Source organism: Oryx dammah, unplaced genomic scaffold (genome assembly GCF_014754425.2).
Source record: "Oryx dammah isolate SB20612 unplaced genomic scaffold, SCBI_Odam_1.1 HiC_scaffold_29, whole genome shotgun sequence".
In the NCBI taxonomy this organism is placed as follows: Eukaryota; Metazoa; Chordata; class Mammalia; order Artiodactyla; family Bovidae; genus Oryx; species Oryx dammah.
In genome coordinates, this window is record NW_024070213.1 from 14787944 (window position 1) to 14812085 (window position 24142).

At 49.6% G+C, this 24142-nt stretch overlaps 1 protein-coding gene across 1 annotated transcript; it reads left to right on the forward strand.

Annotated features, from left to right (window-relative positions):
• Positions 1–13971: 13971 nt before the first annotated feature.
• On the forward strand, positions 13972–16678 carry KCNA5 (potassium voltage-gated channel subfamily A member 5). Its single transcript, XM_040234942.1, has one exon. The coding sequence runs from the start codon at positions 13999–14001 to the stop codon at positions 15793–15795; it is 1797 nt and encodes a 598-aa protein (XP_040090876.1). The 5' UTR covers positions 13972–13998; the 3' UTR covers positions 15796–16678.
• Positions 16679–24142: the final 7464 nt, after the last annotated feature.

Below are 24142 nucleotides of genomic sequence, written 5' to 3' on the forward strand. Positions count from 1 at the left end.
AAAGAGAGACAGACTCACAGACATAGAGGCCAGACTAAGGCAGATGGGGGGACAGGGGAACAGATGAAGTGGGGATTCAGGATTAGCAGATGCAAGCTATTATATATAGAATGGATGAGCAACAAGGTCCTACTCTATAGCACAGGGAATTATATTCAATATCTTGTGATAAACCACAATGGAAAAATATTTTTTTAAGTGTGCATATATACATATAACTGCACTTTGCTGTACATAGAAATTAACTCTGCACTGTATTAATAAGTCAACTATACTTCAATAAAAATAAACAAACCCATATTTCTCTGATTCCAAAGCCTGTGGTTTTCCCACAGCGCCTGACTGCCCAGCCACCACATTTCTCTATTTCACGAGAAATTCCTGCGTCCCTTGGTTGGCTCTAATTATAGTCTTTCTAAAAAGGAATGTGCTGGGCCTTCTTCCTGGCATGAACTGCACCTCGCTGGGAATGCCAGGCGTCTTTAACATTTCATTTATTAATAAACACTTACATAATCCTGCTTCTGTGTGCCAGACTCTGGGTTCGGGCAGTGTACACGCATTAATTCAATGTCTATAACAATAAATGGTCATGAAAATAAGTACTAGTGAAGCACCACTATTATTACTATCATCTTACAGGTAATGAAACAAAGGTACAGAGAAGTTAACCGACTGGTCCAAGGTCACACAGCCGGTAAGTTTTGTAAAACCTGGATTCACATTAGTTGCCATGCAGTGTGACCCCCCCTTTCCTTTTAGAGATTCAGACTTCTCATCCTAACCTCTACCCTGACTACTTCCTATGAGTGCTGAAATGGGGGAGGTCAAGGACTTGGAACGCCCCCAGAGAAAGGTCTTGGAAAAGCCTAAATCTTTAAAAAATAGGTATCTTAAGATAAATATCATATGATATCCCTTATATGTGGAATCTAATAAAAATGATATAAAAAAAGCTTATTCACAAAACAAATTGACTCACAGATCTCGAAATCAAACTCGTGATTACCAAAGGGGAAACATGGAAGGAAGTGTAAATTAGGAGATTGGGACTGATACATATACACACTACTGTGAATTGAAAAAGGTAATTAATAAGGTCCTACTGTACAGCGCAGGGAACTCTACTCAATATTCTGTGATACCATATATGGGAAAAGAAGGTAAAAAAGAAAGGATATATATGTGTGTACAACTGATTCACTTTGTTGTACACCTGAAAATAACACAACATCACAAGTTAACTATACTCCAATAAAAATTAAAAATGTAACGCTGCCCTGGTGGTTAGCCCATTTGTCACAACTACTGAGCCTTCGTGCCTGGAGCCCATGCTCTGCAACAAGAGGAGCCACTGCTGTGAGAAGGCAAGGACCACAGCCAGAGAGTAGCCCCTGCTCGCCACAACTAGAGAAAGCCTGCGTGCAGCTGCGAAGACCTAGCATAGCCAAACAAAAATAATAAACAACTAAATAATGTTAAAAGTACATACATACGTATCGTAAGTGAAAACTGGCTTGGCACAGCTATAACTCCTGGCAACTCTCAGTTCAGGTTAAAAAAAAAACAGGCCATTTAAAATTTTTAGTGTTTGGGAAATGTTTATGGCCTCTAAAAAAGCTCCTTCTTTTTTTCTTTTTTTTCCCTAAACATTTATCTATTTGGCTGCACCAAGTCTTATTTGCTGCATGCAGAATTTTCTATCTTTGTTTAGGCATGTGGAAACTAGTTGCCTGACCAGGGATCAAACCCAGGCCCCCTGCACTGGGAGCGTGGACTCTTAACTACCAGACAACCAGGGAAGTCCCCGAGGCTCCTTCTTTTGAGATTGAAAACCAAATCTCTAGTCTTGGTGGTATTAACCCTCATCGCAATAGCTTCCTCTCCCCCACACGCCCTGTGATCTCAGACAAGGACCCTTGCAGGGGACGGAGGAGCCGCCTGGCAGCATCCGCTTTGAGCACACCGTCAGCTGACCTCCGCTGGGAAGACACAGCAACCAGCGGAAAATCTCTGCCTCGGAGTCACTTGGTTTTGGCAAGATGCTGGACGTCCCACCTTTCAGAGATTCTTGTGTGCTAACGGGCAGCGTCCTCGGAACTCCTCAGTCATTTACATCTTTGTCACTGGCTTTTCCCCATCAGGTCTTATCAGGGACCTGGCATGATGAAGGGCAGAATGGGAGACAGGTAGAGAAAGAAAGAGAAACCCAGTGAAAACTCTCTCTGCTCTACACTGGATCAGAGGAGATGCCCTAATAATGCCTAACAATAACCAGTAGCTGCTGGGCCTCACCACTCACTTCTCAACCAACCTTGGGCAATTTGCTTAACTGCCTGAGCTCTCAGGTTCCATGTCTATGCTCAGACGCTCCTTGCTTCCCCACCAGACTTCTCTGTCCATGGGATTCTCCTGGCAAGAATACTGGAGCATGCTGCCATGCCCTCCTCCAGGGGATCTTCCTGAGCCAGGGATCAAACCCGCATCTGCTTCTCCTGCACTGGCAGGCGGGTTCATTACCACTGCTGCTGCTGCTGCTAAGTGGCTTCAGTCGTGTCTGACTCTGTGCGACCCCATAGACGGAAGCCCGCCAGGCTCCTCCGTCCCTGGGATTCTCCAGGCAAGAACACTGGAGTGGGTTGCCATTTCCTTCTCCAATGCATGAGGGCCATCTATATACTAGGATCGATAATAGCAGCTACCTCTTAGGGTTGTTATTGAGGATTAAACGCCATAGCGTATGTAAAAGGCATAGTTCAAGCCACATAAAAAGAACTCAAGAAATGTGAATTATGGCTATATAATAGACACCAGCTTAATGCAATTTGCTATTTTTAAAATTCACTTTATCGAAGTGTAACTTTTTTTTATTACTCAGCATATCTTGGTAAAATACAATAGGGCATCTTGTGAAGTAATTTTTGTAGTAGTTTTATGGAGTAGGCTAAGCTGCTCTAAGAAAAAGAAGCAAAGTGCAGTGAATCAAAGAACAATGAAGCTTATTTGTCTCCCAAGTAACAGTCCAAGGTGAGTGCCAAGTAGTGAAGTACAGATGATTTATAATGTCATGTTATTTCTGCTGTACAGCAAACTAATTCAGTTATATATATACACACACACATTCTTTTTCATATTCTCTTCCATTATGGTTTATCACAGGATATTGAATATAATTCCCCGTGCTATACATGGGTGCAAAGTCACTTCAGTCATGTCCGACTCTTTGTAATGCTATGGACTGTAGCCCACCAGGCTCCTCTGTCCACGGGATTTCCCAGGCAAGAACACTGGAGTAGGCTGCCATTTCCTTCTCCAGGGGAGCTTCTAGGCCCAGGGATCAAACCCACATCTCTTGCCTCTCTTGCAGTGGCAGGTGGGTTCTTTACCACTAGTGACACCTGGAAAGCCTGTGCTCTACAGCAGGGCTTTGTTGTTTATCCATTATATGTATCATAGAACAGTTGCTACTTTATGTGAGTCTCATTACACCTATGAACCCCAAGCTGTATTTCCTATTTTACAGATTAAAAAAAGCTGTAGGATAACTCACTTTCCCAGGCCATGTAGCTAATAGTCAGATATGCAGAGTGCGACTCAAAGTCTTGGTTTTCTGCTTATTATATTGCCTGGAGACAGTGTTAGCAGTAACCCTCCTCCACCAAAACACATTCATGCACACTGCATCTTGTTCCTGAGCTCCAGGAGAGCAGTCTTTACAACCTGGTCATTGGTTTTCAGTAGTACCCAGTGTAGTAGAATAACCCTAGCGAGCTGAGGTGAGCCATGCATTTCAAGAGGTAAAACACCATGGGGAGTTTGCCAGCCATTTCTCTCTTGGCTGAGATAAAGGTTTGAAGCTGAGTTGAAGAATCCAATGGATGGTGGCTGAGTGCCATCAGAAAGTGTGAAAGTCCTTATTATGACCCTCAATATCATATTCCTATCCAGCGGCATCAGCCTGCTAAAAATAATATAGCTATTTCCCAAGATTATTAAAAAAAAAAAAAAAAGGAAGAAGCTGGAAGGGTGGGGGTGTCGGTATTGGTCTGGGGAAGGGGAACTAGGAGACGACAGACATTAAAATAGAAGCTGATGAACACTGTGTAATTTCCAACAGTTGATAATGTCACACTGCAAGGTTGGTGGTTCTACTGAGATAATTGCCATTCCCCAGATTACTGTCTTTACCAGAGAAAGAAATGATTGCTGTGTGTGAGACATCATGCTGCCTCTAGCTTCTTGAAACATGGCAGTGATTAATGAGAGACTAGGCTTGAGATTTGCAAATCTTTCACCTAGAGTTGGGGACTTTCAGGAATAGAGAGACAGCTCCTAAGAAGAAAACATGATAAACTGTACTCCACAGACAGGGAGACTGAGATGCTTACGGAATGACTCAGTCTTCAGAGCAAGTCTGAATCTGAAAAATGAGGACTTAACCCTATTGACCTCTTGAGGGTTTTTTTTCCCCTGCTGCAGAGAGTCAAGCCGAAATACTCATTGTAAGGACTGATGCTGAAGCTGAAGCTCCAATATTTGGCCATCTGATGCAAAGAGCCAACTCATTGGTAAAGATCCTGATGCTGGGAAAGACTGAGGGCAGGAGGAGAAACGGGCAACAGAGGATGAGATGGTTAGATAGCATCACCAAATCAACGGACATGAATTTGAGCAAACTCCAGGAGATAGTGGAGGACAGAGGAGCCTGGAATGCTGCATTCCATGGGAGTCACAAAGAGTCAAACACTAACAGTACTAATAGTTATTGAGTGCTTATGATTCTTCAGGCATTTAATATGAAGGTAGGGCTTCCCTGATAGCTCAATGGTAGAGAATCTGCCTGCCAGTGCAGGAGACACAGATTCAATCCCTGGATGGAGAAAATCCCCTGGAGAAGACAATGGTAACCCACTCCATTATTCTTGCCTGGGAAATCCCATAGACAGAGGAGCCTGGCGAGCTATAGTCCATTGGGTCGCAAAGAGTCGGATACAACTGAGCGACTAAGCAACAACAAGCTTCTATTAGTGTCTTTATTGGACAGATGGAGAAAGTGAGCCTTAGAGAGGCTGAATGTCACGTTGACTAGGAGGTGTTGCCAGTCCCCGGACCAGACCTAGCTCAGTTGGGATCCGAGCTCATATCCTGCAGAATGTAGCTCCCAGGCCCTGAATTCCTCATGCTCCACAGCATCCAGTAAAAGGACCAGATTCCTAGGGAGGCTCATTCTCCAGGACAGTGGTTCTCAAGCTTTGGTTACATCCAAATCACCTGGAGAGCTTGTTAAAATACAGATTCTTTGGCTTGATCTACCTGTATTCTGATCCAGTAGGTCTGGGAAGGGGCTTGGACATTATATTTCTAATTAGCTTCCAGATCTTCTGGTCGCTGCTTGTCCATGGACCACACTTTGAGTAGCAAATCCCTGGAAGCCACCCCACCTCAGCCCCTACCTCCAGGTCTAGTCACATTGAAACTGTGGCTGAGCCCTAATCCTGTTCCATGACCAAAGCATCTTTTAATCAAATTAGAATAAAGAGGATTTATTTTGAGAGACATTGAGAAAAACGGGGACTGTCTGGCCTGCATGAATCGTGTAGTGAACACATGTTTTCTTCCCAGACTTAGAAGGGATAGTTCTTATATAAGAGTAAAACTTTTACGTTTAGCACTTTAAAAATAAAGTGCTCTTTTCATATACCTGGATACATAACCTAACTCATAAATATATCTTCACACCATGCAGGCCATAATCTAGCTCAACAAACCATGAACTATAAAGTACTCAAAGAATGCCTTCCTTGATCCGGAGGCCTAGGCAGAGAAATCAGAGTTGCAGTCATTACTGAGAAAGGGAAAAATCAAATTCAAATGGCTCTAACCCTAAAAATCTATGAAGCTTCCGGTTCACGATTTCAAAGTTAGAGGGCTTTCATGTTATGTCAGTGAATACCACAATGAGATGGATTGAAAAAGGAAAGATGGACATTGATGAGATAAACAGTCCCAGAGGATCCCTGGCTTCCCCTGTGGCTCAGCTGGTAAAGAATCTGCCTCCAATGCGGGAGACCTGGGTTTGATCCCTGGGTTTGGAAGATCCCCTGGAGAAGGGAAAGGCTACAGCCTGGAGAATTCCATGGACTGTGTATAGTCCATGGGTCGCAAAGAGTTGGACACTACTGAGCAACTTTCACTAATGCATCCCTAACCCTCTAGCCGGAGGGAGTGGACACCCTCACTCACCAGGGCTGGTCCTCCTTTGAACCTCGAAGCCCTGTCCATCTGGGTCACTTTCCTTTCTCTCTTTGGCCTCTGAAAAGCCTGGGACCCATTAATGAATTTATTCCTGGATTATATTAGGGCAGGAGGGAGGGAGGGAGAGAAAAAGCCACTCTCCAGATGAGAACCTTGCACTGTGAATGTCTCTCTTTTTAATCCCTCTGAACAGGAAACCACTGTAACAGACTCTATGGTTTCTCTCAGGATCTAGGTCAATTTCAGTGTAATCTCTCCTTTCCTCTAACCCTCAGCCTGGCCTCCTGCTTTCATCTCTTAAAGCAGCAAAGACATCCTCGCCCTCACCGAACACCCCACAGACACAAACTCACTTGTTTTGCACATGTGTTTTGCCTGACTCTGCCTTGGCCGCTCCATCAAACAGGAAAGAAAGGCCATTTCCAGAATTTCCTCCCCAAGGTGTTGGATTGAGGGGCAAGTGAGAAAGGAGTGGGTAGGGTGGGGGGAGGGAGGAGAACAGCTGCTCCTCTCATTAAGATGTTTTTCACCCCAGATCTGCAAAGGGGACACATCTGGGAGAGAGGATTAGGTGAGAGAGGGCTTTGCTGATTAATACTCTATTATTCATTATTGCATGCTTACATATCCTGAGGTCTATTATTTAATAGTAACGACAACAGGATCATATATTAATACTTTATAACATTCAGTAGTAAGACTTAGTCTATCCAAGACTTAGGAATCGCCTTTTCCTCCTAACTTTTTAAGAAGTTACTTTGGTTTATTTCAACCGTGTTTCCTTCTGTTTGACTCTCCCTGGTCCAGTCTAAGAAGTCCCGAGCCCTCTGCCCAGACTCTGGACACCTTGGTGTTTCCTTAGAAAGATGTCTTAGAAGAGTCTTGGGCAGGGGTTTCCCTGGCGGCTCAGTGGTAAAGAATCTGCCTGCCAATGCAGGAGACATGAGTTCGATCCCTGGTCTGGGAAGATGCCGCATGCCGCAGAGCAACTAAGTTGGGATGCCACATCCGTTGAGCCTCTGCTCTAGAGCTTGGGGGCCTCAACTAATGAAGCCCTTGTCCCCTAGAGCCTGTACTCCCCAACAAGAGAAGCCATGGCAAGGAGAAGCCCGCTTCCCTGAAGGGTAGCCCCTGCTGGCCACAAGGAGAGAAAGGCCCATGCAGCAACGAAGACCCAGCACAGCCAAAAATAATACATTAAATTTAAAAAGAAATTGGAGATCTCTCCGCAGTGCCCAGGGATGTGCTGGAGAAGCCCTGCCAGAATGCCTAGGGTTGCTTTAGAGATGGGGTCCTCACAGCAGAGCTCTCTTCCCCTTGGCAGGAAGGGGCAGAGGCTGAGCTGAGCTCTGGCTGATGGGGAGCCCTCTGGCTGGCTTGTAGGGTGTGTCTGTCCAGTCCCTTCACTGAGACTCTCATCACAATTCTGATAGGGTTTTCATGCCTATAACCTCGTCCAAGGTTGTTGTTGTGGTTGCTAAATTGCTTCAGTCATGTCCAACTCTTTGCGACCCCATGGACTGTAGCCCACCAGGCTTCTCTGTCCATGGGATTCTCCAGGCAAGAATACTGGAGTGGGTTGCCATGCCCTTCTCCAGGGGATCTTCCTGACCCAGGGATCAAACCTGTGTCTCCTGTAGCTCCTGCATTGCAGGAAGATTCTTTACCACTGGGCCACTGGGGAAGCCCTCCTCCAAGGTAGAGGGGCAAAAATCTATATTTGATAGGAAAGACTCCTGACTTAATTAGGACAGAATTTTATTTTTGCCCTCTCCTGCCCCTTTAAATTTTGTCTAACGGAGGAAGCTTTTTCCCTTGACCTGGATAGAAATCCAGGAGATCTCCGTGTTGTTTTGGTCCATTCTTATATAATAAACAGAGCTGCACTTCCTTTAGATCTCAAACATGCTCCTAATTTAGGAATGAAAGCACCCAGTCCAAAATGTTAAATTGCTTCTAGCCACAAACTTGTTCTAACCCACAAAGTGGAGGCTGTTTGTGTAGTAAAAGAGAATGCAGAAATCAAGAACCTGAATGAAGGGCCAGAGCAGATTTAACTCAGGACTTCCCATCCACTGTCTACTTAGGTTCCATTTCCACAACCACTTGGAGTGTCTGGCTTATCTCAGAAATCCTCTTTCAATTCCTAGCCCACAGTTTCCCCTTCCTCGCTACTCCAGAGTTGAATTCCTTTCTCTCGGTTTGATTACATTCAACACTTACTAGCTGCTATTCACAGTACGGCCAAGGTACCACATTTGCTGTTGGAAGGCAAATTAGAGATGAGTTTGGTCCTTGACTTCAAGCTATCTGTATCTCTATTATCTGAAAGTGAAAGTGTTAGTCACTCAGTCGTGTCCTACTCTTTGTAACTCCATGGACCATATAGCCTGCCAGGCTCCTCTGTCCATGGAATTCTCCAGACAAGAATACTGGAGTGGGTTGCCATTCCCTTCTCTAGGGGATCGTCCCTACCCAGGGATGGAACCCATGTCTCCTGCACTGCAGGCAAACTCTACCATCTTAGCCACCAAGGAAGGCTACCTATCTATTAATACCTTCCTACCTATGATCTCTATCTATAGAAAGATAAATGGTGTGGTACATATATTTATATATGGGATAGATACATACATACAAAAATAAATAAATACAGACACACACATAGAGATATATATTCTGATGAGAGTAGAGGGGGAGAAGAGGCTAAAAGAAGTAATGGAGAAATAAAATGGAGCCTCTTGGCACATATGCTTTGCAGACACACACACAAAGTGCCTGAGTGTTCAGGAAAGGACTATTCATGTGTAATACTGCTGGGGGATCGTGACCTCGCCAGCTCTTCATGATCTGCCTTTCTCCTCTTCTCCAGCCCAGTCTCACAGACACCCCCCCCAGCCCTGTGTCAGCTACGTTTACTTTCTTTCAGTTCTTCGTTTTCTATTTTTTTTTTTTAATAATTTTATTTGACTGTCCTGGGTCTTCAGTAGCTGCGGTGCATGGGCTCCTCATTGTGCTGGCTTCTCTTGTTGTGCAGCACGGGTTCTAGAATGCTCAGCTTCAGCAGTTGCAGCTCCCAGGCTCCAGAGCACAGGACCAACAGATGTGCTGCATGGGCTTGGGTGCTCCGTGGCATGTGGGATCTTCCCAGATCAGGGATCAAACCTGCGTCTCCTGGGTTGGCAGGTGGATTCTTTACCACTGAGCCACCAGGAAAGCCCTCTTTCCTTTCTTCTAACCAACCCTGACCCTTCCACCCCAGGACCTTGGAACATGCACTTCCCTCCACCTGGAACAGCATGCCTTACTCATCATCACCTCAGAAAGCTTCCCTGGGTCCTAGGGCAGGCATCAGACTCCCCTCTAGTCTCACCGCCCCCTACATCCTGGCCGTACTCCTCACAATTGTGTTAAACAACCAACGTAAAATTAGATGCTCAGAGACTCTGGCCTTGCCCAGAAGAAAGATGTTTGTCCTGGTCATCAATATACTCCCAGACCCTGGAACAACATCTGGTACATAGTAGGTACTCACTGAATATTTCTGAAGGGATTAATAAACATGGCATTTAAGATTCATCCTATCTTCTCCCTTTTCTCTCTCTTCCAGCCCAGTTTTCCTTTTTTTTTTTTTTTTTACCCCTTACCTCTCCTAATGTTCTTTTCTCTTGGTTCTGCACAGTTTAAGAGTCCTGCTGTGGTCTGCTGGAGCTGTCCCATGAATTGAGAGACGATCCCTCCTTTGTTTACTTCTGGAGGTCTCATTCTGGGAGATAATAATGTAGGTGTTGCAAGATACCCCTTGGGGTTTGTCTGAGAGGAAATGCTGCTTAAACTGTGACTTGAGGACAGGAGCAGCAGCACCACAGGGGAGCTTGTTTGAGTCTAAGCCTGCCTGTGGGGCGGGGGCTCAATCTTACATTATTTACTTATTTATTTATTTTGTTTTGTTTTCTTTGAGGCGTGCAGAATCTTAGTTCCCTGGCCAAGGACTGAAACTGCGCCCCCTGCAGTGATGTGTGCATGTGTTAGTCACTCAGTCATATTTGACTCTGTGACCCGATAGACAGACTGCAGCATGCCAGGCTTCCCTGTCCTTAACCAGCTCCCAGAGTTTGCTCAAACTCCTGTCTATTGAATCAGTGAAGCTATCTAACCATCTCATCCTCTGTTGCCCCCTTCTCCTCCTGCTCTCAATCTTTCCCGGGATCAGGGTCTTTTCCAATGAGTCAGCTCTTGACATCAGGTGGCCAAAGTCCTGGAGCTTCAGCTTCAGCATCAGCTGAAGGTTGATTGGGAGGCAATGAAAGAAAGATAAGAGAACTTCCAGAACTCAGAAGGGGACATCTTCAGACCAAGATGCTCTTCTGATACCTGGGAAAAGAAAGGGGAGGAGGAAAGGTTGGATGGGGAGTCTCAGATGACATCTGTTTGTTTATTTATTTATTTATTACTTATAATTTATTTAGCTGCACCAAATCTTGGTTGTGACACGCAGGATCTTTAGTTGCAGCTTGTGGGCTCTAGCCCGAGACCCCCTGCATTGGGAGTGCAGAGTCTTAGCCACTGGACCGCCAGGGAAGTCTCTCAAATGGCAATGTTTTTCTTACAAAGTCTTGGCGGACCCAGCAGGGGAGCTCTAGAGCAAAGAGCAAAGACTCAGGTTTGCAGAGTTCTGCACTGAGCAGAAACCGAACCAGCCAGGTCCCTGTAACTCTGCAGTGCTCTGTCATTGCCGGGGGGCTCCTCGGGAGGATGGAAACCGGGCAGAGTCAGGAGGTGACAGCAGCTGGGGGCTGTCAGCCAACTGCATCCTTTGAAGCTAAAAAGCAAGTTCTTTCTCTAAGGACAATCCTGCTGTATTCCCCATGGCAGACACTGTGACATCTGAAGGTAATTTTACAAGAAACCTATGAAGGCTAGGAAATGTCTGGAAAGCAGATTTAAGAAAGTGCCACATTAAAGGCCTGACTTATGTGCCCTTCTAGGACTGTTTATGTGGTGCTGTTATTCTTCAGGACACAGTCTCCCTGAGGCCCCTGGAAGACAAGGTCCAAGAAACTCTTCCCCTTAGGGAGCCTGAGGAGAGCCCGTGTGAACCAACATGGCATCTCTCTATTTATAAGATGTGTGGGTCAGTGAACAAGAGAGGACCCAAAGGTCTCTGAGCCTGTCTCCTACCAGCTCTACAGTTCCAGGCTTCCCAGGGCAGACCTGATCTCGACTGGCAACTTCAGAGTCAGAGAAGAAAAAAAAAATGAACCCAAACAGACGGAGCAAAAACAGCACAGATTTGGGGAGGGGTGTGCAAGGTCCTGATGATATCCAATGATGCCTTTACACACTCATTTTCACTTTCATGCCCCTTTCTCACTTGTACACATCTGCAAGGACAGCCCACCACACATGCAGAGTTGCACACAATGAAAACGTTTGTCTATGCCAAATGGATATACACCCTAGAGTTCACTTAACAAAACCACATGGACACACAGTCCTCCGACCCTGACACAAGTTTGTGAGTTTACACTCTGCTATTCCAACTCACATTCATGCCCCAGCATCAAGCTTTCAAATATCCCTTTGTGTGCGATGCTTACACAAACAAGAGACTATAACATTACATACAAAAGCCCCAACAACCTACAGAAACAGAAACAGACAATCAAACAGACATTCAAAACAAAGAGATTTTAGGGTAGATTAAAAATATCTGGAGGCTGTGCCTGGAATGGCTTGAAAACATGCCTTGAAGGCTATTTCTCTCTTGGCTACAGATGCTAACACCCAGAGCTGGGACGGACAAGAATGCCTGATTTCCTAACCCAGAAGCACTTAGGGGGTCATCTTAGCCATCCTCCAGCCTCCTGCAGAAGGGACTAAAGTCATTAAGTCAGATGGTGACGGTGAGAGAGCACTCGTATCCTTGTATCCTGGAAAGGGGGTCGCACATTTCTATAGAGGAGCGGAGTGGGGGCGATAGGGGCCCAAACTCTGCTTGCTGCTGCTAAGTCGCTTCAGTCTTGTCCAACTCTGTCCGACCCCATAGATGGCAGCCCACTAGGCTCCTCTGTCCCTGGGATTCTCCAGGCGAGAATACTGGAGTGGGTTGCCATTTCCTTCTCCAATGTATGAAAGTGAAAAGTGAAAGTGAATTCGATCAGTTGTGCCTGAACTCTTAGCGACCCCATGGACTGCAGCCCACCAGGCTCCTCCATCCATGGGATTTTCCAGGCAAGATTGGGTTTAAATCTCAGCTTTGCCACTTTCTACTGTGTGACCTCAGGCAAGTTAATCAACTTCTCTGTGTCTCATTTTCCTCACCTATAAAAGTGGGGATAATGATATTGCCAAGAAAATGGGTTGCTGACAGACTAGACCAGTCAATATTTGTGAAGTGCTAAGAATGGGCCTGCTACAGCAGAAGAGCAAAGTGAGTATTGGTTTTTATTCTGCTCCTGAGAATTCTCCACCCTGGGGCTCTGAGGCTCCCTCCCCTGGAGCACCCCACCCCATCTCCCTACACAAGCCTCCTTGCAGCCGCCAGCTCCTAGCTTCCACCGGCAGGAACCGCTCTCTCTGGGTCTTTCTCCCTCCTCCCCTTCCCTGTTCCTGGTTCCTACAAATGAGATTGGTGGAGAGAGCGGTGGTTGTGTGTGTAGGAATAGGAAGCCCGACAACCAGTCTCCAGTCTCAGCTGCCTGCCTGGGGAGCTGCCAGGCTTGGCGTGCTTGGCTGACCACCCCTGTCTGCCCTGGGAATCAGGGCTTTCCCAAGGGCAAGGGCAGGGAGGTGCTGTGAGGTGAATTCTCCATCAGCTACCTTCTGGTGCAAATATAAGTAGGGAGATGGGAAGAGACAGCTTCTCCACTCGTCTGAAGATACATATATATCTAGAATACTGGAGTGGGTAGCCGTTCCCTTCTCCAGGGTATCTTCCTGACCCAGGGATCGAACAGGGGTCTCCCACATTGCAGGCAGAGTCTTTACCTTCTGAGTCACCGGGGAAGCCTATATGTATATATATATATATATATATTTTTTTTTTTTTTCCCCTCTCAAGGCCCATAGCTCCGCCTCTCATCCTCCTGTTTGTAATTTTTCCCAAAGAAGAGAGAACCGTTATTCCTCCAAAGGACCGCCTTCTCTCGAACCCCGGCTCATCCTGAAGTCGCATCTCTCCAACCCAGGAGGATTCATTTCCTGAGAGTCCACTCGGCAATCAGCGGGTTCCCAGGTGAACTGAAATCCAGAACTGTTCTCATCTGGCCGCCCTGGGAGTTGGTTGCAGCGCTCTCGGTACAACCTGTTCCTCCATCCTCTCCCCTCCCCTCCCAGGCTGCGCCCATCTCAACTCCTCCCGCCCTCGCCCGGGGCCCCAGCTGCGCCCTCAGGGAGACACTCGCGGCCTCAGGGCCCCGAGGGGAGGCGGGAGGAGGAGGGGAGGGCGGGGGGAGGCGGGGAGCTACGCGGGGTGGAGGCCGGGCCTGCGGCTGGAGGCTGCCTCGGCTGGAAGGCGGCTTTTGGCTGCTTGGTAACGGGCTGCCAGAGCCGAGCGAGGCAGAGCGCAGGGCAGCGGCTTCTTGACGTCAGGACCCAGCGAGGGGACCGCGCCAGCCACCCAGCCCGCCCCACAGGGGCCGGCCGCCGGCGGGAGAGGAGTCCGGCGCGGGGCGCCCTGCGGGGTGAGGGGGGCGCGGGAACCGGTCCGCAGGGGCGCAGCATGCCCCCCGCCCCCGGGCCATGGAGATCGCCCTGGTGCCCCTGGAGAACGGCGGTGCCATGACCGTCAGGGGAGAAGAGGAGGCCCGGACCACGGCGGGTCAGCTCCGCTGTCCCGCGACGGCCACGCTCAGGGATGGACCCAAGCAGCCGGCGCCCAGGAGGCGCAGCGGCGCGGAGAGGGGCGCGGACCCGGGAGGCCGGCCGGCGCCACCACCGCGCCAGGAGCTGCCCCGGGCTAGCCCGCGGCCTCCGGAGGAAGAAGAGGGAGAAGGCGACCCCGCCCTGGGCGTGGCGGGGGACCAGGTGCTGGGCCCGGGGTCCCTCCATCACCAGCGCGTCCTCATCAACATCTCGGGGCTGCGCTTCGAGACGCAGCTGGGCACCCTGGCGCAGTTCCCCAACACGCTCCTGGGGGACCCGGCCAAGCGCCTGCGCTACTTCGACCCGCTGAGGAACGAGTACTTCTTCGACCGCAATCGGCCCAGCTTCGACGGCATCCTCTACTACTACCAGTCGGGGGGCCGGCTTCGCAGGCCAGTCAACGTCTCCCTGGACGTGTTCGCAGACGAGATCCGCTTCTACCAGCTGGGGGACGAAGCCATGGAGCGCTTCCGGGAGGACGAGGGCTTCATCAAGGAGGAGGAGAAGCCCCTGCCCCGCAACGAGTTCCAGCGCCAGGTGTGGCTGATTTTCGAGTACCCGGAGAGCTCGGGCTCTGCACGGGCCATTGCCATCGTCTCGGTCCTAGTCATCCTCATCTCCATCATCACCTTCTGCTTGGAGACGCTGCCCGAGTTCCGGGATGAACGCGAGCTGCTGCGCCATCCCCCGGGCCCCCACCAGCCCCTGGGACCCCACAAGGGGCCCAATGGCAGCGGGGCCGCAGCGCCCCCTTCCGGCCCCACGGTGGCACCTCTCCTGCCCAGGACCCTCGCTGACCCCTTCTTCATCGTGGAGACCACGTGTGTCATCTGGTTCACCTTTGAGCTGCTGGTGCGCTTCTTCGCCTGCCCCAGCAAGGCCGAGTTCTCTCGGAACATTATGAACATCATCGACGTGGTGGCCATCTTCCCCTACTTCATCACCCTGGGCACCGAGCTGGTGGAGCAGCAGCAGCCGGGGGGCGGGGGCGGCCAGAACGGGCAGCAGGCCATGTCCCTGGCCATCCTCAGAGTGATCCGCCTGGTCCGCGTGTTCCGCATCTTCAAGCTGTCCCGCCACTCCAAGGGGCTGCAGATCCTGGGCAAGACGCTGCAGGCCTCCATGCGGGAGCTGGGCCTGCTCATCTTCTTCCTCTTCATCGGGGTCATCCTCTTCTCCAGCGCCGTCTACTTCGCAGAGGCCGACAACCAGGAGACCCATTTCTCCAGCATCCCAGATGCCTTCTGGTGGGCGGTGGTCACCATGACTACAGTGGGCTATGGGGACATGAGGCCCGTCACTGTGGGGGGCAAGATCGTGGGCTCCCTGTGTGCCATCGCCGGGGTCCTCACCATCGCCCTGCCCGTGCCGGTCATTGTCTCCAACTTCAACTACTTCTACCACCGGGAGACGGACCACGAGGAGCAGGCAGCCCTTAAGGAAGAACAGGGCAGTCAGAGCCAGGGAACTGGACAGGCTGGCGGAGGCCAGCGAAAGGCCAGCTGGAGCAAGGGGTCCCTCTGCAAGGTGGCAGGGTCCTTGGAAAATGCGGATGGCTCTCGAAGGGGCAGTTGCTCCCTGGAGAAGTGTAACCTCAAGGCCAAGAGCAACGTGGATCTGCGGAGATCGCTGTATGCCCTCTGCCTGGACACAAGCCGGGAGACGGATTTGTAAGGGGGTCCCAGGCTGACAGCTAGCCATGGGCTGGGGACAGCAGAGGCCTTCTGACCCTGGGGATCTACTTGACACCACAGAGTATTTCAAGCCCACCCTGGTACCTGGGTCTGTCCCTCTTCTCTCACTGCTCCCCTCCTGCCTCCCCGTCCACCTTGATCCCCTCATTTTTCCTCTTCTTTTCATGACCCCAAGGGTCGCCTATTTTTAAAAACTACCACATTCCATGACGCAGGAGCTGCTGAAATGGTGAGCGCTGTAAGATGGACGTCTTTGTAGCCAGTTTCCTACATCCAGCAGAGGGACAACCCAAACAAAAATGACTTTAAATAGCCCAGATCTCCAGGGATTTTGTAAAACCCCTCCTCACATCCCTGTGCTCCAGATTTGCTTTACAGATGATTATATTTGTGTATAAGGGGAAATAGTATTTTTATGGCTGGAGAGTGGATTTTTGTACCACAGTTCAGATGGAGATATTTTGGATATATTTTCAAGACATATGTTGTATTTATGGAAGAGATGGGTTTTGTGATGTTCTGCAAAACTTACATTACAGCCGGAGACCCTGGTCTGGCCGTTCTAGTTCCTGTGTCAGTAAGCCTCTCTCTTTCCTGAGATGTAGTGTCTGTGCTTCGTGTCTAAGGCAGGCAATGCTCTGGAAGAAAGGCAAGTCTAACTTTTTTCTGTGCGCCTTAAACAATTCTTGTAACTTTCTTCAAAAAGCATTTTAATGATGTAGGAGGAAGACTTCTGGTAATTCATCCTTTTGAATTTTTATCCCAGGAAATAAAATGTTACTCGATTAAGGCAAGTGTTTGTTTTCTACAGCTGATGTATCTTTGGAAATTAAAAAAAAAAAAATAGTCTGTCCCTCACTGTTTATGGTTCTGGAGTCAGAGCAAACTTGACTAGGGTGGAGGAGGCCTTGGAAAGCTCATGGTTTGATCATTGACATCTCTTTGCTGGGCCCACTCTGTGCCTTGAAAACAAAGGGGTGGATTCTGTTTAGTCTCAGGTGGTTAGAACACAGACACTCCCGGATGGCATTAGTCCCAGCCGTCACCGTGGTGTGTGGATGGAGTTAAAAGGCAAACGATGACCAGATCCTCCCCTCCTCCCTCCTGCCCGCAGCCCTGCTGCCATCTCCTGGGGCTGGGTTTCCCAGCCTTTGTCTGCAGGTTTTAAGCCCTACTTAACATGATTCTCAGCTCTGAGAAACAAGCCTGAATCTCCCGGACAGGAGATCTCTCCGAAAAAGTGTAGCCCTGGTGGGAAAATCACAGAGGGAGGAGGCTGCACCTTATTATTATATTCTCCCCCCGCCCCCCACCAAACCTTGGTGAAGCAGAGAAGGATGAATTGCCTTTGTAGCAGATGGAGGCAGAGAGAGGTTGGAAGGATTTGTTTGTCTATATTAAGGGCTGATTTCTACAGATTGTAACCTTGCCCTGAGTAATCTCTAAATTCACAACAAATCCCTTTGTTCCCTTGTCATCGGATGATACTGACAAAACATTACAGCAGGTGTAACACTGGCTGCAACGTCTCTCCGGGCTTAGCTATCCACCAGGGGTTCCTGATTCCTGCTGTTTTTTTTTTTTTTTCTGCTGAACAATCCAAAGACTGGTGGTTTGGCATCCTCACCAGGGTGGGCTGGTGGTCCACAACCACATGGCCCCCATGACCGCAGTGAGCTTGATGGCTAGTTGTGGGGCACATTCAAGTTTGGGAGATGGAGGAGAGGAGGAGGATCTAGGAGATTGATGTCTGAGGTTTGTGGATTTAAACGAGATGCCCACGCAGGAGTAAAATCCTGTCTGTGACTGCCTGGAGTCATTTCCAGCCAGGAATTGTGAACATATCAGAGAAGGAAGCAGAAGGACTGTGCCTGGGGCTCTGTTGTTTCACATTACATGCAGAAATCAAGGAGGGCGAGCAGGGACACGCTGTTTATTTGTAATTTACAATCCTCCTAAAAGCAGGGCCTCTTGCCCGAGCTCTCCTCCACACCGTCTCACCTCCAAGCCTTCTGTGGCTTCCCAACTAATGTGGTTTAATGCACCCCTCCTGGCTGGGATGGGGTCACCCCTTCGGTTCCACTGTCCCTTGAAGATAAAAGAGAAGGCTCCACCCTTGCCCTGAAGGCCATTTCCTTTTAGGCTTGAGCCACAAAGAGAGAACTGTGGCCACCCAGGCCTCGAATGAGTCCGGGTACCTGGCCGGTGTTGGTCCAAAGAGATTGAACGGTTCTTTAGATTGTCTGGTAAAAGGTACAAGCTTATACAAAACCTTGGGGGTGGAGGGGGCGGGAATGAGAGCATTGTGTCTCTATTTTGTGTGGGATGATGGGCGCTGTCCACAGGTTTATGAGGGGGATGCAGGTGGTTCCAGAGGGACCTGTCCCCTGTTGCATCCCTGAGGCTAGTGGTTCCCATCCTGGGGCACTGGGAGGGCCCCCAAGGGCAGTGCAGGTATTTCAATCTGTCTTCTCGGTGCACCTGTTGCTATGGTTCTGGAAATGGCTCCCCCGGTTTCACTCCCACCATCATGGGGGTTTCTCTATTCACGTGATTGGCAGGAAAGGAGTGTGAATGTCAAGTCTTACCCAGGTCACCTGAGGCAAGGAGGCCCTTCCTGTCCTCTCTCCCCCTCCCCTTCACTGCCGTCCTTGATTTTCCTTCCGGAGGAGATTAGATCTAATAGTCCCGGCCAAACCTTTATCCAGATGTTGCTTCTTGGCTCCCACAGCAGGAAACCATCCCTGGGTTTATAATCTACCAGCCTTGGCAGCCTCCAGGCTTCCCAGGTGGTGCTAGTGGTAAAGCACTCACCTGCTAAAGCAGGCGACTCGAGTTCAATCCCTGAGTAGGGAAGATCCCCTGGAGGAGGGCATGGCAACCCACTCCAGTATTCTTGCCTGGAGCATCCCATGGACAGAGTTGCCTGGCGGGCTACAGTCTTGTAGGGTTGCAAAGAGTCAGACGTGACTGACGCAACTTAGCACGCACCCGCCCAGCAGGGATGGACTGGTGTGGTGCCTTTATCTAAGGACAGCTGCTCTCCTGCAGAGCATGTGGCCCTGTTTTTTTTTTTTTTTTTTTACCACCTACTTTTTCTTCTCCTGCCCTTATGCTGGGTGAACCCTGATCAAGGACAGGTTCAGAAATAAAAAGTCTTATGCTTTAAAGCCCCAGCTCCCTGACCTTCCCTGCCTGGGATACTCCCTGGAGGGAAAATGAAACAGAAGACCAGCCCTTGAGAAATCTTCCTGTGGGGTTAGGCTGTGACTTATTCTCTTGTTAATGATGGGAGCACTTCCTGGTGGGGAGGAGCCACAGCAAAGTGTCTCTCTGGGTGTGGAGGGCCCCCTCCAGAGATGGCAGGCCATGCACACTGAGTGTGACCCTGGCGTGCTCTCTGCTGGGCCTGACCTCAGCAGCGCACATCTGCTCTACAGCTGCTCTGCATGCTGGGCATCCTGGGACGTCTATTAAGATGCTCTCCTTGCCTTCATCTGCTTCCAGTCCCATTGGAGAGGGAATCAGTGTACAACAGATCAAGTCATGCAGGACAGGGGGTGATCAAGTGCCTTGTACTGATTCCAGAATGAAGTGGGATGGGTCAGGAGTGGGAGGGCAAAGAGGAATAGAGAGAGACGGGCCTCTGGAAGTTTTGAAGGGTAGCCGGGTAGAGAGAAGGACATTCGGGTTGGGGGAAGTGGGTGCGAGGAGTGAGCTGGAGAATGGCCACCTTGTCCACATCATTGGCATGTGGGGGTGGAGTCCAGGGTTGCAGGCTGCTGCCTCTCCCCAGAGGAGGAGGGCATGGCAATCCTCTCCAGTATTCTTGCCTGGGACATCCCACGAACAGAGGTACCTGGCGGGCTACAGTCCGTAGGATCGGAAAGAGTGGGACAGGACTGAAGTGACTTAGCGTGCACACACACACTTGCCTCTCCCCAGGAGCAGACCATAGTAGGAGTCTTGATTTTATCAATGGTAGGACTCAGCAATTTTTAAAGCAGGGATTGGCAAAAACTCTGAAAAGAGCCAGATAGTGACTATTTTAGGCTTCGTAGTCCAGCAGGCAAAATTGAAGCTATTATTGTAGATACTTATATAATCACTGAAAATGTAGTCATTGAAAAATGTTAGAACCAGTCTTAGCTCGAGAGCTGTACCTCCCTGTCATAACCATTTATCTGTCACACCGCGGCCGCCTCCTGGGCATCCAGACATGGCTGTGAAGCCCGGAGCTGGCTCCCTGATTTGATTTTCCTTCACTGAACTTGCGTTTCTTGCAAATGCCAGCCCTGGCTTAAGAAGGGGATCACAGGCTGGGGTTTCCCAGACCATCGAAGAATTGGTTATAAAGATGGAGCTCATTTCTATCTCCTTGTGAACGTTAGAATTTTCTAGGTGGCTGTAGGACAGCTTGCTTTATTTCTAGGGAGGAGGAAGAAAATGCCAAGCTGGACATCCTGCTCAGGGCTCTGGGCATCGGCTTCTCCCCCTGCACCTGGTGGAAGTGGGCCAGGGGCCAGGGCATAGCCTCCTTCTCTTTTGGACCTAAGTGTTTTCCTGGGTGTGACATCACCCTGGGAGCCTTGAGGCAGTCCTTGCCTTGGCCCTCTTTAGCTGCCTCTTCCTATTGTAGAGATGAGCCTGAGTTTGCGGGTAGAGGACCCGTGTGATGTGCGTGGAGGGGAACATATGAGTCAACTCCAGCCACAGGCCTCCGGACAGAGCAAGACACTTGCCAGTTTCCCCTTTAATTGGCCGGTGACTTCTAACGTCAGACTTTGCAGCAGGCGATGTTTTGGCAGGAAGGAATGTTACAGATCGTCTGGTGGGTTCTAATCATTTTACAGATGAACAGACTGAGGCCCAGAGGGAAGAGGCTCCTTACTCAGCCAAGGTCACCATAAAGTCCACTGGAACTGGAATCGTCTCCCCAACTCCTTGGCTGTATTTCTCTGCTCCCTCTGGAAAGTTTTCCTGTTCTCATTAAAGCTGACTACCCCCCCCTCCCCGCCCCCACCCCCATCTCCCTATGCCCATCCCACCTCCTGAGGCAGGTTCCTGCCCTGTCCGTTCATTTGTATCTAGTTTGCCTGGGTGGCTATGTGGGGGGAGACTCCTGGGTGTCCAGCCGTGCTCACCAAACCCTGATCTGTCTCCTCCAATTTGATTTGACTGCACTCAACCTGCATTTGCTGTGAATGTCAACCCGTGTAAGCAATGGAGTTGCGGGAGTGCCATGGCCTAGCGCCCATGAGCAAACAGGAGGGAAATAGAAACCTTTATAAGCCAGTGTCCTTAAAGCGCTCACTAATTCATCTCTCCATTTATTTGCTAAATCTTTATTTGACAACATTATTTACTAAGGAGCAGGCACCATGCTATGGGTTTCCCTGGTGGCTTAGCTGATAAAGAATCTGCCTGCAATGTGGGAGACCTGGGTTCAATCCCAGGGTGGGGAAGACCCCCTGGAGCAGGGAATGGCAACCCACTCCAGTTTTATTGCCTGGAGAATTCCATGGACAAAGAAACCTGGAGGGCTACAGTCCATGGGGATCACAAAGAGTTGGTCACGACTTAGCAACTAATACGAAGCTGCCATGCTAAGGAGCTGAATCTAACTGGCAAGGGAGCTTCCCTGGTTGGCTTCCTAGGCTAGTGGTAGATGAATAAAGTTTCCTGGGCTAGTAAGCAAATGAATAAAGAGATTTCCTCCTTAAAAAAAAAAAAAAAGTTATTGGAGTACAGTTGCTTTGGGCCTCTCAGGTAGTGCAGTGGTAAAGAATCTGCCTGCCGATGTGGAAGCCACAGGAGATGTGGATTTGATGCCTAGGTTGGGAAGATCCCCTGGAGGAGGAAATGACAACCCACTCCAGTATTCTTGCCTGGAGAATCCTATGGACAGAGGAGCCGGGTGGGCTGCAGTCCATAGCATCTCGCATAGTTGGACTTGACTGAGCGACTAAGCACACACATAGTTGCTTTACAATGTTAGTTAGGGTTAGTTTCTGTTGCACAGCAAAGTGAGTCAGCTGTATGTATACCTATACCCTCCCCGCCTTTTCTAGATTTCTCTCCCATTTAGGTCACCACTGAGCACTGAGTCACTTTTAAATAGAAGGAAGAGCAAAGAGTCAGGCACGACTGAGCAACTAACAGGCAAGAGCCAAGGAGGAGATGGACAGGGTTGTAACTGGGAGAGTGACGTGCTGCTTTAGAGAAGGATGAACAATGCTCGAGGTGGAGGAAGACATAAGAGGAGGTGAAGAGTGGAGGAGGAGATGCGGGGGCCCCAGGGCACTAGGACTCTGCGTCTGTTATCCTGCAGAGGGGTGGAGGCAGGCACTGGTGGGGGTGGAGAAACCAAGATTTCCCCTGGAGGCACCCCACGGGCCACTCACCAGCTTGGAGCAGGAACCTGCCTCTTCCTGGCAGCACCCCGAGAAGAAACACAGAGGACCGCATCCCCAAGGGAGACGTCTTGCGGATTTCTGCTAGAAGGCTAGCAATGGGTTCCAATCTGAGTTTTAAAAAATTTTAGGGGGCAAGCAAAGGCCCTTAGATGTTGACCCCCTTGGTTGTTCAGCCAACCGGCAGGAGACCCAGCAGGTGTTTCAGAGCCGTTGCCAAAAACTCAGCAGGAGTCATCCTTGGCCGGGGACTGAAGGGCGGGAGGTGGGGGCAGGGCAGCCAAAGCCCTGGAGGCTAGAGTTTCTTCTGACTATTCTACCACCAGGAACAGAAATGGAAAAAGCTAAGAAGGGCTGCAGAGTGTCCAGAAGAAAACCTGGTGGGAAAGCCAAACTTCTGTGCGCCGAGCGTTCGGGAAGTTCAGGATGGAGCTGCACACGTGACTGGATGGGGCTCTTGGTTTGGACCCCACAAGCGGCTCCTCCATGGATCTTTCAGGACCAAAGGGCCCTGGAGGACAGCAAGGTCTCCGTTCTGTCTGCCCACACTCCCCACTCTTTCTGGGAGCTCACTGGTGGGCACCAGGTCTTTCTTCCATGTGTGTGAGAGACATGGAGAGATGGGGCTCAGAAGGAGCTGGAGGGAAGTGCTGACCTCCCAGGAGGCCAGCTCGGGGCCTCCCCCCTCCCTGCCTCTCCCCTCACCCCCGTGTTCTCTGTGTTTTGCTGCCTGTGTGACTTCCGTGCTCTGGGGGAGTAGCCTCTGCCTCCTCTGGGGGTCTGGCATCTGCTGTCACAAACCAACCAGTCTTGGGTGCTGCAGTGGGGACAGAAAGGAGACTAATTTTGTCCTCAGCACGCTCACACAGGTGTGGGCAGGTGACACCTGCCTATGCATGAGGAGACACGGGCAAGAATGTGAGAATCGTAACAAAGCTAACAATAAAGCCAAAGAAAACCAGCTTGAAACGTCCCAGCTTGAAGTGTGATTGTGCTTAAAGATTTTGGGGGAGGGGTAGATCTAAGCCCAAGGGAGTTATTTGGACAAGGACTCCTGGGAGAAGTGATCTCAGAAGCAAAGTGAAGGAGAGAGAGCAGCATTTAAAAACATTTTTTTTTTAAATTGGAGTGTAGTTGATTTGCAATGTGCTGTAAGTTTCTGCTGTACAGCAAGGTGAATCAATTATGCATATACATATATACATATGTATAGGCTCTTTTTTAGATTCTTTTCTCATATAGGATGTTACAGAGTATTGAATAGAGTTGCCTGTATAGGCTTCCCTGTTGGCTCAGAAGGTAAAGAATCTGCCTGAAGTGAGGGAGACCCAGGTTCGATCCCTGGGTTGGGAATATCCCCTGCAGAAGGGAATGACTATCCATTCCGGTATTCTTGCCTGGAGAATCCCATGGACAGAGGAGCCTGGCAGACTACCAGGGGTTGCAAAGAGTTGCACACAACTGAGCAACTAACTGGAGAAGGCAATGGCAGCCCACTCCAGTACTCTTGCCTGGAAAATCCCATGGATGGGGAACCGGGTAGGTTGCAGTCCATGGGGTCTCGAACAGTCAGACATGACTGAGCGACTTCACTTTCACTTTTCACTTTCATGCATTGGAGAAGGAAATGGCAACCCGCTCCAGTGTTCTGGCCTGGAGAATTCCAGGGACTGTATGGGGTCACAAAGAGTCGGACGCGACTGAGTGACTCACTTTCACTTAAGTCTGCGGTTTGCAGTGATCTGTGTTCTGCCGCACATGAGGGCTGCTCTTGGGAGTCTGAGGCCTCGTGTTTTGGTGATGCTATAAACTGTGTTATATCGGAAGACCTGCTCTTTGGGAACTTCTGAGAGCTGGTGAAGCGACACAGTTGCAATTTCATGTTTATCAGAGCTTTCCAAATCGTTTCAATAC